Source organism: Silurus aristotelis (assembly GCF_946808225.1).
Source record: "Silurus aristotelis genome assembly, chromosome: 2".
Classification (NCBI taxonomy): Eukaryota; Metazoa; Chordata; class Actinopteri; order Siluriformes; family Siluridae; genus Silurus; species Silurus aristotelis.
The window spans coordinates 5,465,856-5,483,822 of NC_139575.1; the positions used below are offsets into that span (position 1 = coordinate 5,465,856).

General features: G+C 42.3%; 2 protein-coding genes and 1 long non-coding RNA gene across 11 annotated transcripts in view; 1 reads left to right on the forward strand and 2 right to left on the reverse strand.

The window, feature by feature from the left end:
* LOC310737846 (polymeric immunoglobulin receptor-like) overlaps positions 1–17,967 on the reverse strand; it is a 253,742-nt gene that overhangs the window by 163,847 nt on the left and 71,928 nt on the right. For all 7 annotated transcript variants that reach the window (XM_083562558.1, XM_083562561.1, XM_083562562.1 and 4 more), the window contains one exon: positions 3,836–4,156. In XM_083562558.1, coding sequence (XP_083418684.1) covers positions 3,836–4,156 — 321 coding nt within the window. The remainder of the gene's footprint in view (positions 1–3,835; positions 4,157–17,967) is intronic.
* The window catches only part of LOC310737758 (obscurin-like), a 380,181-nt gene that overhangs the window by 17,962 nt on the left and 344,252 nt on the right, over positions 1–17,967 (forward strand). The window lies entirely within an intron of this gene.
* Positions 527–3,236, reverse strand: LOC310739199. 3 transcript variants are annotated; one of them, XR_014537285.1, is made up of 5 exons: positions 2,967–3,236; positions 2,669–2,800; positions 2,476–2,557; positions 2,240–2,304; positions 527–2,142 (listed from the first exon to the last, which is right to left on the reverse strand). It is a non-coding gene; the product is annotated as an uncharacterized lncRNA (long non-coding RNA). The 3 variants fall into 3 exon arrangements; XR_014537286.1 differs by having other exon boundaries at positions 564–2,142; positions 2,669–3,236; XR_014537287.1 differs by having other exon boundaries at positions 564–2,142; positions 2,240–2,307; positions 2,669–3,236.

Genomic DNA, 17,967 nt, shown 5'->3' on the forward strand with positions numbered 1-17,967 from the left:
AGAGAGAGAGAGAGAGAGAGAGAGAGAGAAAATAAGAAACGAATACCACTGATGTGTGTTTTATTTCAAATTTAATTTCTAATGTGTTTAGAATATAAACTTTGGTTGTTCCAGATTAAATGTTTATGCAAAACTAAAGTTTGTTTCCATATGAAAAAGTTCAACATTACAGATCTAGACAGACGGAAAACATGCACATTTGCAGTCAATTTTTCAATAAATATTGAGTTTGGCCCACATCCCAGTTTTTCATTTTGGGCAACTGTGAATTTGAGTTTGACACCCCTGTATTGATATGGAGTAATAAAGGGGTGTCAAACTCAAATTTCAAACCCGGATAAATGGGGAGGGTTGCGTTAGGAAGGGCATCCAGCTTAAAAACATGTGCCAAATCAAACATGCGGAGGATCCGCTGTGGCGACCCCTAACAGGAGAAACCGAAAGAAAGTAATCAATATAAAAAGTGAAACTTGTATATTATAGAGATTCATCACACACAGACTGATATATTTCAAGTGTTTATTTATTTTAATGTTAATGATAATAAAAAATCTTAGAGACTGTAGACATTAGCCCTTGGTGTTCTCCTGGTTCAGATCCTGAATTGCCTGCAGGCAGAAGCTCGTCCTCACTGTCTACTGTATGTTTTGACCTTTAGGGAGCAATAACTTTTCCTGATCGCAACAGAGAAAACAGTCCATAGTTATTATAACTGTGGTCCTTCATTACATTCTTGGCCTTGGTCCAGCACCACTTGCAGTAGATGGACTGCAAGTCAGGGAGCTCAGTGCAGATGGTACACTTAGCTGATCACACCACCCTCTGGAGAACCTGGTGGAGAACCACCCTCTTGTCCTGCCTGGTGTTGTTCCCAAACCCAGCTGTAAAGTTTCCCTTCAGGATGATCTCAATTGTGTAGGTGTAAAAGTTCCTGGTCACCCTGGAGGGCAGTTTAAAGTCTCTAGAACATCGTCTCCAAGGTGGAAAAGAAGCTGATGGGCTTTCTTCACTGGGGTGTTGCTGTAACAGAATCATATCACGTCCTGTAGATGTTCACACAAAGGAATCGAAAACTCCATTATTTTTGTGTATTTAGTTTTTTTTCTTTGTTAACCCACTGCTTACCTGGTTCTATACTATAATTTCTAATGTAACTTTGGATTTCCTACCCATTAAATTTTGTACATAGTCTAATCATTTGATTGTGCTCCTACCCCATCATACACTATATTGCCAAAAGTATTGGGTCACCTTTCCTACTATATGTTGTTCTTTTCCTGTTACCACAAAGCTGGAGGACTTAATAGTACAGGACGTCTTTAGCTGCGCTATAATATAATTATGCATTCACTTAAATTTGGAAAACCAAACCTGTTCCAGCATCGCAATGCCCCTGTGCACAAAGTGAGCTCCTTCAAGATCTAGTTTACATGCTATGGAGAGGAAGATCTTGAGTGGCCTGCTATAGAGCTGTGATCTCATCCCTACTGAACACCTTTGGGATGAATTGGAATGCTGACTGCACACCAGGTCTCCTCACCTATATCAGTACCTGCCTTTCGTAACACTCCTGTGGCTGATGAACACAAATATCCATTAGCACCCTCCAAAATCTAGTGGAACATCTTCCCAGAAGAGTGGAGGGAATTATAAGGGCAAATTGGGACTAAATGTGTAATGCAATGCTCAAATATCACATACGACCAGGTGACCTAATACTTTTGGAAATATCAGGAGGAGGAATATTCATAAAGATTCGACACACAATCTAAGATGGCAGGAACTCTGGACTTGGAGCTTCTAAATACTAAAGAGGAGCAAACATTTTGTGAAATGCTGTATTAATTAACTACATAACTCATTTTTCTGTGTATTCACTGCATTATATTGAAGATTTGCTGTTTCTACATGTAACAGTCATAATTGTGGGGTAAGAAGAAAAAGATGCGACATAATCTCCATCCAATAATTTAGCCACATAAAGCAGTGTAACTGACTGAAGTATATTCACATGAGTCCTTAACTTTAATGCTTGAAAATGCATTATTACAGCTGATGAAAATGCTGCACATAAATCACTGTTGTGTACATCAGACCTTCAGCAGATTTCTCCCCCTCATAGTCACACACTGCAAGAGGAACCTGAAAGAAAAGAGAAATAGAATAAACATATACTCATGTTTTCACACTTTGCTTTTTTTCCCTCCAAATTAACATGCGGAGTGATGAAGAAAATTACCGCTTTGTCATTTCCTGATTCTTGGTCAGAACGACTACAAAAAGAAGCTGTAGTACAAATAGAACCTGCTGAAACAAAAAGGTCAAGTAATCTGTAGTTATTAGTGTTTAATTTTCTTAACAGTGTGTGTTACAGTGTGTACAGATAAAAGTTCTATAATGTTTATGGTGGTGAATTTAAAATGATGGTAAAATTGGTTTCATTCTTCACAGGGCAAAACTAGTAAAGTGATTTACCTTGAAAAATCACAAAAAGGTATTGAAATTCCAATCAAAAGGGAAATTACAGATACGGTGATCACAGTGGAAGCTGAAAATCCTGGAAGAGAAACAGTCACTTTTACGAACATTCTGTACATTCATAAGGGGTCAAATTCACCAAAGTCATGTAGTTATAGTATGTGTGTGATGTGCATCTGAGCAGAATCACCTGCTGGAGGAGAAGCTGGAGTAGGCTCATACAATGATGATGATGATGAAGATGATGACAAAGATGACGATGATGATGTTAATGCTGATGAAGGTTGTGTAGGTATTGCTGTTGAAACTGGGGCACGTGGATCTAAAACAGTGACGTATTTAATTCACCAGTCAATAACATGAAGTAAGTGAATTTATTAAATGACTGATAGCAGTACAGATGCAACACAATACATTTTACATTTATTATGTGTGAAACTTCAGAAATACTGAAGAGACAACGTGTCACAATGTCTCTACAAACTCACCAGTAACTGTCAGGCTGATCTGTGTAAAATAAACCTTGTATCCATGATCAGATGTCCAGGCTGCTTCAGCTCCACACCAGAATTCACCAGAATCCTGCTTAGTTACATTTCTAATACTCACAGTGAAGATTTGTTCTGTTCTGTCATCATACAGGGAGAATTTCCCCACATTTACATCTTTTCTACTTTCTGTAACAGATTCATTATAAACACAAGCAGCAGGTTGCAGCCTCTTGCAGAGAAACTTCTTGTGATTCCTGAGGGATTGTGGGTATTGGCTTCTGTGAGTTCTCAGGTTCTTGACTGCCAGCATTCCCCGCTGGTTCCTGATCCTTCTTCATGTCCCACGGATTACCCTCGTTTACCGGATTCTACTTTCCATAACGGATTATACTTCCCGGAGGGATTGTACTTCCTTATCGGATTACACGGGGATCACGGACCCAACCCGCATCACGGTTTGTTTGAGCTCTAACTGGTGTTTGTGTGCTGTGTGAACATTAAAGCATGATCGAGCTTCTTCCGTTTTCAATTTGTGGTTGCTACCCGAAAACAAAAATACGTAGCACATGAACTGATATAAATACATGAAGTGACTGAAAGAAGAATGAAAGTTCAGTTTGCAGGTTGGTTTGATTTGCTGTTTTAAATATAATCAGGAAATAAAGTTAAATGCACAGAAAGGTGATCAAACATTTTCCCATTGACCTGCCGGAAATAATAATGTCAGTATTTAAACTGAAGATTAAAAAGTTAAAAATGTTAAAATAATAATAGTTTAGTAATGAAGTGTGATAACTTGGTATTGTGTCTGCTAATGACACTAGAGCTTTGTGAAGATAAACAGAAGGCAGTGGTTGAAGACTCACCTTCCTTTACTTTTAGTTCCACTGGTGTGTAAATGTCCTTTCCCAAAGATATATCAACTCCACACTGATACGTCCCAGTGTCCTCTACAGTGATCTCTCTGATCATCACACTGAACTCTGCTGATTTGGTGTCATCAAACAGTGAGAATCTTCCTGAAGTTACCAACATGTTTTTATCTCCTGTCTTTATTAGATTAGAACAGCCTGGCGATGAACCCTTACAGAAATATTTTGGGTTTTGTGTGTATTCTGTATCATACTTGCACTTGATAAGGACTCCACCTCCTGAATATCCTGTTACTTCCTTGGAGGCTCCTCCATCTAACAAAACACCAAATATCCATCTGAGCAAAACCTTCCTTCATGTAACACTGCTGCTGATAGTGAGGATTATTATAAAGTGTATTTCTTTACCTGAGATCAGGCAGAAGGTGAAGATGAGGAGGAGGATCTTCATCCTGAGGTCACACTCACGAATCTCCACACCAAGTCCACTTCAGAAAGATATTAAAGCTCCTGTTCTGCTACACACTGTTACTGTCTCTGTCCTGCTCTGTGAATGTGCTGCATCTTTAACAGTGTCTTAACCAGTAACTGAAGTCGTACCCACTTCCCCTTCTATATGCATGAGTAAGAGCTGTTCAGGAAGTGTATGTGTGAAATATGTATGAACTACATACAGTAAACATGAAAAAGGGTTTTAAATATTAAAAAAACAAAAGAAACAGCATTTGGTCAGTTCCAGTACATAAACAATCATAAGGTGTATGAGTGTTCAAGATCAGGGCATTTACTATGTGTTATTTTTCCTCTCAGTGCTCCATGATTACATTTACTAAGGAGATTTTTTACTCCTGTCACTGTGGACTTTCTACTGCCCTCTAGAGTACAAGATGGTTAACAGCAGAATGAGAGAGAACAGGACTGTGTTTGAATTATAACAACAAATTCTCTGCTGTCCATCTGAACACAAGGGGTGTAACATAGTGACACTTTCTGTATCTGTATCTAATCTCTACAAAGCCCTTCTGTACGTCACTAAAGATAAGGGGATCTGCAAAATTCTGTAAATATGTAATATAGATGCTGATATAATATTACATTGTAGTGTTAAATCTTAAAGTTTCTGCTTGAACATTTTATTTAGTAAATTCCACCAGTCATGATTCAGTACTTAATATTTCAGCTCAGTATTCATCACCATTGTTCCTCAACACCTGATAAGGAAGCTGAGCTTGTTGGACCTGAACACCTCCTTATTTATTTATATTTTTTTATTTGCCATTTTTTTTTGAGACTCACTCAGAACTCAGATTTGCTGGTGCATGTAATATGTTGCACTGTCTTTTGTGTGGGTTCGTGGGTAGATGAGGAGTAGCGTAAATTTAGATTAGATTATCTTATTTGGATCTGAAATATGAAATATAACATCAAGACTGTTATGTACAGATGTATCTAAAGACCTAAACACATGTCAGCTATATACAGGTGCATCATCTAATAAATTAGAATATAACTAAAGTGAAATTAATTTAGTAATTCAATACAAAATGTGAAAATTGTATATTATATAGATTCATCACACAAAGTCTGATATATTTCAAATGTTTTTATTTTAATTTTGATGATTTTGGCTCACATTTAAAAAAAGACCAATCAACAAAACATTTTTTTCTGCCAGTTCCAGTGTGCAAACAATCAAATGTTAATAATAATGTGAGATAAAAAATAACTACATGTGAGTAAATGTTTTCTCTTAGTGCTCCAGGATCAAACTTACTAAGGATATTTATTTCTGCATATCAGTGTGTATTGACTACTGCCCCCTAGAGTATAAGGTGGTTAACAGAGGAATGAGTGAGAGCTGGACTGTGTTTGAGTTCTGAAAGGTTCAGAACATTGCAGTGTATAGCTTCCTGCACAACAAACTTTCTGCTGACTGTCTGTGAACATGAGGGGTGTAACACAGTGACACTTTCTGTATCTGTATCTCTGCAAAATGATGTGCCCAAATGTTCTTTACAGGTGAAATCTGGACTGCAGGCTATGAAGCCATGCTGTTGTAATAGCTGCAGTATGTGGTTTGCATTGTCCTGCTGTTATACACAAGGCTTTCCCTGAAATAGACGTCATCTGGAGGGGAGCATATGTTGCTCTAAAACCTTTATATACCTTTCAGCATTCATAGACTCTTCCAAAACATGTAAGCTTCCCATACAGTATGCACTTATGCACCCCTATACCATCAGAGATGCTGGATTTAAGACAGAATGCTGATAGCACGCTGGAGGGTCTTCTTTCTCTTTGGGAATAGAGCTTTCTAAATAATAAAGAGAAGCAAACATTTTGTCAAATGCTGCACTGACTACTGTAACTAATCCGTTTCTTAAAGGGCCAGCGAAACCTTTTAGCAGTGCATGGAAAAGTGCATTAGTACACACTGTGTGTCACACACTTAACACAAAGCCTAAATAACATGAATACACGTTGTCTTTTTAACCTGGTTACACTCTCCCCCTGCTGATAATCAACGCCCTTGGTGACTACAGACACTAACCATTGAGCCCACCTTGTAGCTTTCCTGAAGTATAAAGAACCACGCCAGCTAACACTTGGGATAGCACATCAGGACTAAAAGGTTACTGCATTGCAAGCTGACCTAGGTAATCGATTTGGATTACTATGTAGCCCTGCAGTTTCTCTATTTGTTCTCCGAGGCGCAGAATAAGGCACTCCTAACTCATCACCTTTCTCACTTTTCTTTCTGGGAGTAGGCACAGGATTCGTTCCCGGACGTTCAACAGGTAGGTAGTTACCTAGCTCGAGTGATCCTGGATTTTCAGTCAAAGAATCATCAGGTACCTCACAACCCTCTGGAAAGACGTTATTTTCTTCAGATCCCTCATTACTGAACCAGGCTTCGAATGCTGGAGTCAGCGTCTGCCTTTCCCTGGGACCCTGGATTTCTTCCACCAAGACACATTCTGCCTCAAATAAGGGCACTTCGGACACAGGGACTAAAGCAGATTCCTCTTTTATAGAGGGTTTTTGACTCCTGGGCATGGGCACTGGGACTGGACTCTCACAGGGTCTGAGATTACATCGGTGTACCCTCTTTACCGATCCACCTCCAACAGGCTCTACTGTGTACGTGGTTCCCTGAATCTCTACCACTTTGTACACTGTGGATGACCACGCATCCTGAATCTTATTTCTGCCAGGTGGTCGATGTCGCAGGTACACATGCTGCCCAATCTCTACAGCAGGGCAGTATACCTTTTCATCTTGGTGCATTGCTCTCTCGGCAGCCTTCCGCTCTGCATATTCCTTAGCTCGAGCATGTGCTTCTCCGAGACGTTCTTGGTGCACTTTCAGCCAATCAGGTCCATTATCTGTTTCGGGTTCTTGACCCAGAAGAGCATCAATCGGCAAATGAGGATGGATCCCAAACAGCAGATAGTACGGCGAGTACCCTGTAGATGAGTGTGGGGTTACATTATATGCATACACAAACTCAAATGTTCAGGCCATCTGCGCTTTTTCTCAGGTGGTAAAGACTTTAGAAGGTCGTGTAGAGTCCTATTGAATCTCTCACATTGAGGGTTTCCCTGGGGATGGTGTGGTGTTGTGCGAGTCTTTTTAACTCCATACAGCTTGCAGAGCTCAAAAATCACAGCGCTTTCAAAGTTCCTGCCTTGATCAGAATGCAAACGTTGTGGCCCTCCATACTTCAAGAACCACTCTCTTAAAAGGATCTTTGCCGTGGCCTCTGATCCCCGGTGGGAAAGGCTTGACTGAACTTGGTGAACACATCAGTTACTATGAGAACATTTTCCCGCCCGTCCATGGCTGGTTCAAGTGTGGTGAAGTCTACTGCTACAACTTCCAGCGGCCGGGAGGCTACAAACGGTGTCCAGGGCGCTCTAATTTTAGGCTGCGGCATCTTTGCTAGTACACATCGCTGACATTTCTTCACCCACCGTTCTACATCCTCATACATTCCTCCCCAGAAACATCTCTGCCTCAACAGTCCCAGGGTCCTCTCGATACCCTGATGCCCCATCTGGTTGTGAACATTATTCAAAACTTGGTCCATCCAGCAGGTGGGTAGCAATAACTGGTGACATTCCCCAGCATGCACATCATCGATTACACGGTACAAAAGGCCATCTTTTTCTCTGATCTTTTGCCATTGTTTGAGCAGGGAACACACAATTTTGGACGAACCTAGTCTCTTTTGGTGGGTAGGTTTCTTTTTCCGGTTCCAGAACTTCTTGAACTCGCTGAGCGTAGGATCAGTTTCCTGAAATTGTTGGAGTTCGGCTTTTGAATATCCCGGTAAGGTGGGGGTATTTTCACACCCAACATCCTTATCATTCATGGCCAATGAAGCCAGTTGTTGTCTGACTGTACCTTGTTCCACTCCTGCTGCGAGCAAGTCTAGTCCCAGGGCCGTTCCTGTCCTAAGCAAGTTACAGATCGCCACACAGCCATCATACTCAGCATCCTCACTTTCCGGATCTAGTTCATCCAAGCCTGGCCTCCTTGACAAGGCATCAGCTGCGGTATTGCATCGTCCAGGGCGGTACCTTACATCAAAGTCGAAAACTGCCAGTTGGGCCGCCCATCTCTGTTCAACAGCACCTAATTTGGCAGTTGTGAGGTGACAAAGGGGATTATTGTCTGTTATGATAGTGAACCTGGACCCAAGTAACTTCGAAACTTTTCGCTAACTGCCCACTTAAGTGCTAACAACTCCAACTTCATACTGCTGTAGTTTTTATCATTTTTCTCAGCCCCTCTCAACCTCCTACTCGCATATGCTATAACTGTTTGTCTACAATTTTGGTGCTGGTACAAAACGGCACCCAACCCAAGGTTGCTGGCATCTGTTTCTACAACAAAAGGGAGGGCAAAGTCTGCATACCCAAGGGTTGGTGCACTGGTAAGCTTGTCTTTGAGCTGTTCAAAGGCCTTTTGACACTGGGGGGTCCACGAGCTTTTATAGACCCGAGCTGCTTTGACTGAGATTCTCTCCCTTAGGCACACATTTACTACATCATGTAACGGGCCGGCTACCTGTGAGAACCCCTTAATGAATCTCCTATAATAGCTACAAAAGCCCAAAAAAGATCGGAGCTCCCTAAGAGTGTTGGGAACTGGCCACTCTCTAACTGCACTTATTTTGTCAGCGTCAGTACTCACACCTTGTGCTGAAACTTGCTGACCCAGGAACCTGACTTCAGGTTGTAGGAAATGACATTTTTCCACTTTTATTTTTAGCCCTGTCTCCTTCAGCCTCTTAAACACTGTTTCCAACCTCACTAGATGATCGTAAAAGGTGGACGAATACACCAACAAGTCATCCAAGTAGATAAGTACAATTTGGAACACTAAGTCGCTCATGGTGGCCTGCATGAGGCGCTGAAATGTGGCAGGGGCATTGCAAAGCCCAAACGGCATACGGCGGTATTGATAAGAGTCCAAAAGGGGTAATAAATGCAGTCTTGTGACAGTCCTTCCCATGGACTGCAACTTGATGGTAACCGCTCGCAAGGTCTATTGTTGAGAAAATCTGTGCCCCATATAACGCATCCAGGCTCTCATCGATGCGAGGCAATGGGAAGGCATCGCGTTTGGTCTTAGCATTTAGTCTCCTATAATCCACGCACAGCCTCAGGCTTCCGTCGGCCTTGCGCACCAACACAACCGGTGAAGCATAGGGACTGAAGCTTTCTTGTATGACACCCTTCTTAAGTAACCCAGAGATGTGTTCTCTGACCTCTTCAAACTGAGTAGGTGGTATGCGGCGGTATGGCTGAGAGATAGGAGTTTCATCCGTCAAAGGGATCTCATGTTTCACTCAGTCAGAGTATCCTAGGTCTTCATCACTGGCTGCAAACACATCAGCATATTTTATAAGTAGTGCACCTAGCTTTTCCTGCTGTTCTGGAGTGCCTCCTACACGCAACCTACTTAACAGATCTTTTAGGTTATCGTCAGACTCTGGCTTAGGTTCCTGCTCCATCGTCACCTCTTCCTGGTCAACAGTGATACGGTGAAACCTTACCTCACAAGGATTAATCTCAACACACTGACAGGGGTGAAGCATTCCTAAATTAGCTTTTGAGTGCAGCCAAACATGCACCACAGAAAAATTCACCACCTGAATTGGAAACACCCGATCACCTGATGAAACTACGGTAGGCAAGGCAATCAATTCACCAGGTAGTGGTGTGTTCCCCGGTTCCAGCAGCAGACAGGATTCTGGACCATTAATTCTCCTATTTACTCTGGCATAGATAGTAGCTACAGAAGATGCTGGCACATGAGTCTTGTGCTGGCCACTCACTCTTGCTACTGACCGTGGTTTGACTACTTCAGCTTCCTGTACACGATGAAAGGCGTCTCGCCACACAGAGTCAAGATTTTCTCCAAGGGTGGTGTCAAACTCTGTAAGTACAAGCTGTCTGCACCTCTGAACAATATTCATGCCTATTATGCCCAAAGGAGAGGAGTCTGGATATGCAGCATCCCTGTCACGAATTATCAGGAACCCACACTCAGGTACAGTTAAACCCATCACTTCAATGTCTAATTCAACATATCCCAAATATGGCAAGGGTAGCTTATTGGCGGTGGTTATCTTTAGCCACTTAGCAGTACAATGAAGGTCTTTGTCTTCCCCATGTAGGTGGTCTCGGAAGAAGCTTTCAGTCAAGGTACTCACATTACTTCCCGTGTCTAACAGGCATCTAACTGGAACACCACCAATGTGAATGTCAACTTTAGGGCACCTCCCAACCGCCCGCTCCAGGAATCGTTCTTTGGTTAATGTGCTGCATGTTGAGCCTTCAGGCTTTCCTCGCATTGCTCAGCTCACCGCAATGGAGGGACTCCGTTTCCCTGTACCGTTGAACCTGTAGTGGCCGCGGAGTGGTCTTTGGAATTACGTGATGAGGTACACTGTCTAGCTATGTGACCTACCCCATCACATATTAGGCAGATTGGTTGGCCGTCCTCTGTATACCTGGGCTTAAATTTTGGCTTTCCACTTTGATTGCTATATGAACCGCCTTTTCGCATGGTAAGTTCACGAACTGCATTAGTGAGTTCACCAATAGCTTTACCCTGCTGACTGATTATCTTTACTACCTCTTGTAAGGCTACTGCCACATCATTGTTTGCGTTGCTAGCTGGGTTTGACTGTTCTGACATTTCCCCACAACCGGTATTGGCCATGCTTCGAGCCCTTGCAACACTAAGACCACGGGGTCGGTCTTCCACCACCCACATCATAGCCTCTTTACGAACATCGAACAGAGAGGACTGAGGTTTATCTCGAACAAGCTTACGCAACTCTCTACGCAGGGTTGCATCTCTTACCCCTTCTATGAACTGGTCTCTTAAGGTAAACTGTGGGTCAGAAACAACATTTGTCGACTGCTGGAGAGCGGAATTGAGAAGCTGAGAAAGAGCATGAGAATAGTCACGGAAATCTTCTCCCTCTAATTGTCTGCGTGCATAAAAAGCATACAACAACTGTGGTGTGGTACGTTTCTCTCTAAAGGCACCCCTCAAATATGAAAAAAGATCTTGAGGTTTGTGTTGGAACAAGTTTATTGTTACAAATTCTTTATTTTGTGTTTAATTTGATAACACATTTAATTATTAATGTCTGTAATTCTTTAATGTTATCCATAGCACTAATTAGTCGGTTCAATTTATTTGGTTTAGAGCTCCTCCTAGTGGCAAGTTTTGATGTCGCTGCAATTCTGTTATTTCCGGTATTCACGTGAATCAGGAAGTAGTAAGTGCTTCATGCGGGCATCGTTAATAATGGCTCTCTTTAATCGCCATATATCTTTGTGATCTTTAACCCTGTGACAGCATCGCTTGTAAGTATTTGTATAATCGACATGGATGTATATTATACTTGCATATGAATGTTAATTGTTATGGTTTAAGATTATTATTCATAATTTTCCATCCGGCTATTGCATTGGCCACCTTGTGCTTTAGCGTCATGTATTATTGAAACATATGTATTTGCTCATTTGTAGTTTCACTCCATTCCCAAGACCATTAAACCTGTGGGCAAATCAACTTCTTGTCTTCAGAGTCGTGTGAGGGAAGGGAGTTTATCTGACTGTCAAAGCACTAACACATGTTGAGGACAGTACAGTGAAAAAGCGGCTGCAGGAAAAGTTACAACAACAGTTTGAGAAGATTCAAGCGAATTGAATGAGTATTGAGTGCACAATGGAATCCATGCCCTCACTTAAAACCAGATCATATTTGTCATATCCACGATCAGGTAGCTCTTCCACAAATGCTGCAGCTGCATTAGCCAGAGCAAAAGCTGAAACAGCCAAGGCACGTTTAATATATGCAGACGAGGAGGAAAGAATAAAGGTGGAGAAAGCCAAATTGGAAGCAAAAATGGATAAAATAGTGTTAGAGAGAGAAACTGCTGCAGCCGTGGCCGAAGCAGAAGCTTTAGAAGCAGCTGTTGACACCAGCGTCCATAGTAAACAAGATCCTCCACTGGAAACATCTCCTGTTGATGTTATGCAGCGGACATGTGAATACGTTGAACAAATGAATCTACATGCAGTCACAGAATCAGCATCAGAAGCAGAAACACTCTCTCCAGATGAAACCACACAGCCTCACACAGAGTTATTTGTCAGAAATTCTGTTCATGCTACACGTTTCAAGGCAGAGAGTCGCTCAGACGATGCTGAATTTTATCACATGCAACCAAAGAAAGATTCTGCTCAACCACCACAATTCTCACCAGCCATGGATCATCCTTCTAGTAACACTCAAGGTAATAAACAGCACAGAAAGCACACACGTTTCGCCCAAAGCAGCACATCACCTTTCCCAATGGCAAGTCCGACACTTCAACCTTTCCAACAAAACAAGACAGACATTTCAGACTTTGTCAGATATTTTGCTCGCCGTGAACTCGTGAACACTGGTTTAATACAGTTCAATGACCAACCGGAAAGCTTCAGAGCTTGGCAGCGTTCCTTTCAAAATGCTGTAAGTGGTTTGAACTTGACACCCAGTGAAGAAATGGACTTGTTAGTCAAATGGTTGGGAAAAGAATCAGCTGAGCACGCTAAACGCATGAGGTCCGTACACATTAATCAGCCATTGAAGGGGCTTGACATGATATGGACTAGACTGGAAGAGTGTTACGGTGCTCCAGAGGTTATCGAAAGAGCGCTTTTCAAGCGTATTAAGAAGTTTCCAAGAATTTCAAACAAAAAATACTCAAAGCTTCACGAATTGAGTGGTCTTCTTATGGAAATAGAATCAGCCAAAGCTAATGGATACCTTCCAGGCCTGTCATATCTGGACACAGCTAGGGGTATCAATCCCATAGTTCAGAAGCTACCATTTAATCTACAAGAAAGGTGGTTGTCACATGGATCTGGCTACAAAGAGAAGTATCGTGTTTCATTTCCGCCCTTCGAGGTCTTGGTTGACTTTATTAGTCAGCAAGCTAGAATAAGGAATGACCCAGGGTTCAACTTTTCTATTCAAACCGATTCATTTCAAAAGACAGACATGACTATCTGGAAGCCAAGCAGATCAAGAGAAGTCTCAGTTAACAAAATAAGTGCATCTTCCCCTGTTCATTTTGACACAGATAAAGAAGAACGGAAAGCTGAGGATGCTGAGAGACTTTGTCCTATTCACAAAAGACCTCACTTACTTAGGAAATGTCGTTCTTTTCGTGAAAAGCCTTTGGAGGAACGTTTTGCATTTCTGAAAGAAAAAAGAATCTGTTTCAAGTGTTGTTTAGGCACTACACATACAGCCAGGAACTGCAGATTCGTGACTATATGTTCTGAGTGTGGAAGTGAGAAACACATTTCTGCACTACATCCAGGCCCAGCTCCAAAGGTTCAAGAAGTAGCCTCCTTACCACAGCATGGCGGGGAGGAAGTTTCCAAGCCACCAACAGAAGTGGAAGCGCATTGCACTGAAGTTTGTAAAGGTGACTTTAGTAATAAGTCATGTTCAAAAATCAGCTTGGTTAAAGTTTACCCTAAAGACCAGCCTGGAAAAGCACTGAAAGTCTACGTGATCCTTGACGAGCAGAGCAATAGGTCATTAGCTCGTTCTGAATTCTTTGATGCCTTCAAGGAAAACAGACCAGCTTCTTCGTATACCCTTAGAACCTGTTCTGGAGTGACAGAGACCATCGGTCGAAAAGCATCTGGCTACCAAATCGAGTCCGTAGATGGAAAGGTAATCCTATCCCTACCAAATTTGCTAGAGTGTAACAACATTCCCGAAAATAGAGCAGAAATTCCCTCACCCAGTGCTGCGCTCTATCACTCTCACCTGAAGCCTATAGCTCCATTCATACCAGAGATAGATCCAGATGCTCCTATCATGATTCTTCTTGGTCGTGACATTATCAGAGTTCATAAGGTTCGCCAACAGGTGAATGGTCCTCACGACGCTCCTTATGCACAGAAGCTTGACCTAGGATGGGTGATAGTTGGCAATGTTTGTCTGAATGGCATTCACAAGTCTACTACTGTGATTACATTTTTCACCAACACTAAAGAACAACGTCCATCCGTCTTTGATCCTTGCCCTAATGTTTTTCATGTGAAGGAGAGAAACAGTAATGATTGGAGAAATTGCAATGGAATGTGTTCTATGGAGCAACTGGTTTACAATCACAAAGGTGTTCAGTTTGGCCAAGAAGTGTTTAAGGTTACCTGTGATGACAACAAAGTGGCCCCATCCATTGATGATCTGGCGTTCCTTCACATTATGGAACAAGAATTAGAGAAAGATGAGCACAACAGTTGGGTAGCGCCATTGCCCTTCAAAGCTTCAAGGTGCAGACTCCCTAACAACAGATGTCAAGCCATGAAAAGGTTATCAACTTTGACACGAAATCTTGAAAGAAACCCAGAAAAGAAACAGCACTTCTTTACCTTTATGGGTAAAGTTTTTAGCAACAACCATGCTGAAGAAGCTCCCCCTCTCTTGGAAGGAGAGGAGTGCTGGTATTTGCCTCTTTTTGGAGTATATCACCCTAAAAAACCTGCGAATATAAGAGTTGTCTTTGATTCCAGTGCCCGTCATAAGAATGTCTCGCTAAATGATGTTCTTTTAACTGGGCCAGACTTGGCCAATACCCTTCTTGGGGTTCTTATGCGATTTCGCAAGGAAGCTGTGGCCATAACAGCTGACATTGAACAAATGTTCTACTGTTTCCTAGTGAGAGAAGAAGACCGCAATTTCCTAAGGTTCCTGTGGTTCCGTAATAACGATCCATCTGAAGACATCATTGAGTACCGCATGCGGGTCCATGTATTTGGCAACAGTCCATCTCCTGCTGTGGCCACCTATTGTCTCAGGCAGTCCGTTAAAAGTGGTGAGTCTGAGGTCAAGAACTTTGTAAACTGTGACTTCTATGTTGATGATGGCTTGAAGTCTCTTCCAACAGTCAAGGCAGCAGTGGACTTGCTAAAAAACACACAGAGGACTTTAGCTGGTTCCAACTTACGGCTTCACAAGATAGCTTCAAACAGCAAAGAGGTTCTAAAGGCCTTCCCAACTCAGGATCATGCCAGTGGTCTCAAAGATTTGGATCTTGGCTCTGATATACTTCCTACACAGCGCAGTCTAGGATTGAATTGGAGTCTGACATCTGACACCTTTAACTTTGAAATAGCTACTGAGGCAAAACCCTTTACTCGTCGAAGTGTCCTGTCCACCATTAATAGCATCTTTGACCCCCTTGGCTTTATTGCTCCAGTTACAATCCAGGGCAAATTCATCATGAGAGAGATTAATAACCAGAATGATGACTGGGACTCTCCTCTTCCCAAAGAAAGGCTGAAAAAATGGGACATGTGGAGACTTTCACTTATGGATTTAAGTAAGCTCCAGATTCCAAGATGTTACACAAACGTATCACCTTCTACAGCTACACGAAAGGAGTTATTTGTCTTCTCTGATGCATCAACAAAAGCAATAGCTGCAGTGGCCTACCTCAGATTGACAGATTCATGTGGAATCAACCATGTCTGCTACATCATGGGTAAGGCAAAACTCAGCCCTGAGCAAACAGTTCCCCGTCTTGAGTTGTGTGCTGCGGTTCTAGCAGTGGAACTGGCAGAGTTCATTACTTCCGAAATTGACATACCCTTGGATGACACAACTTATTTTACAGAGAGTAAAGTAGTGCTAGGCTACATATATAATGAGACCCGACGCTTCTATGTGTAGGTCAGCAACCGTGTTCTCCGGATTCGCAAGTCTTCACAAGTCTTCACATCCAAATCAATGGAAGTATGTTCACACAGATGAGAACCCAGCAGACATTGCAACAAGGTCTGTCACTGCTGCTCATCTCCAAGACACCAATTGGCTTTATGGACCAATGTTTCTAAAAAACAACCCCAAGACACTACCTGAAGAGAACACATATAAGCTTGTGGATCCTTCTCTAGATGCAGAGGTGCGTCCACAAGTCTCCACATTGAAGACCACAATGATGAACAAGAGTCTTGGAGCACAACGCTTCTCCAAATTTTCTACTTGGAAGTCTATCACTCATGCCATTGCACGTCTTCTTCATATATCTCGTCAGTTCCATAAAGGGTCTACAGCAGAAACGTTAAGCTGCAAGGGCTGGCATTACTGTTCCAATGCTCCAACAGTTGAAGAACTCTTATGTGCTGAAAAAGTTATAGTCAAAACAGTCCAACAGGAGACATATGCTCAAGAGTATAAGGACTTGGAAATGGGGGACAAGTTCTCCAAAAAAGGCCTCCTTAGAGGTTTAGACCCGTTCATAGATGCAGACGGCCTGCTAAGAGTAGGAGGACGATTAGCAGAAGCACAGATTGAGCTTGACGTAAAAAGGCCCCTTATCATCCCTGGGAAACATCACATTGCGACACTTTTAGTTAAATATCATCATGAGAAAGTGTGACACCAGGGACGACATTACACAGAGGGTGCAGTGCGTGCTGCTGGTTATTGGACAGTTGGTGGAAAGAGACGTGTTTGCAGTGTCATTCATGAATGTGTTACATGCCGAAGACTACGAAGAGAACCTCAGACTCAAAAAATGGCTGACCTTCCAGCAGATCGTGTGTCCACTGACCCTCCATTTACGAATGTGGGATTAGATGTTTTCGGCCCATGGAGTGTGGCAGCACGACGTACTAGAGGTGGTCATATACAGAGCAAAGGGTGGGCAGTAATATTTACCTGCATGAGTGTGAGAGCTGTGCACATTGAGCTAATTGAATCTTTAGATACATCTAGCTTCATTAATGCCTTGCGCCGCTTTCTTGCCATTCGAGGGCCTGTAAAGCTCATTCGTTCGGATAAAGGAACAAATTTTGTAGGTGCTTGCAAGGAGCTGAACATTTCCTCTAATCTCAACAATACCTCTGTTGAAAAATTTCTTGTGGACCAAGGCTGTATCTGGCTGTTCAACCCACCTCATGCTTCTCATATGGGTGGATCCTGGGAGAGGATGATTGGACTTGCGAGAAGGATACTAGATGCAATGTTTCAACAGCTTGGACCTTCAGCATTAACACATGGGACACTCTCCACTTTAATGGCAGAAGTTGCTGCTATAATCAATGCTCGACCTCTTGTCCCAGTGTCAACTGACCCAGATGACCCATTCATACTTACACCTAATGCACTTCTAACTCAAAAGGTCACAATTGCTCCTGCCCCACCTGGAGATTGGGTCAAAAACCTTCATAATCGACAGTGGAGACAGGTACAACACTTGGCACAAACTTTCTGGGATAAATGGAAAAAGCAGTACCTACCTCTTTTGCAACCAAAAAGAAAGTGGCCTTCTAGTAAGCTTGACCTTGAACTAGGAAGCATTGTGCTCTTGAAGGATGAACAACAAAAAAGGAATGAATGGCCCATGGGAGTTGTTACTCAAGTCTTCCCAAGCAAGGACAACAAAGTCCGTAAGGTGAAAGTCAAGGTCTTTAATAGGGAAGGCCCAAAGGTATTCATACGGCCTATTACTAAGACAATCCATCTCTTTACTCCTGAGAAACTTAATTAGTTCAATCTAAAAAACTTGTGAGTAGTGAGGTGTTATC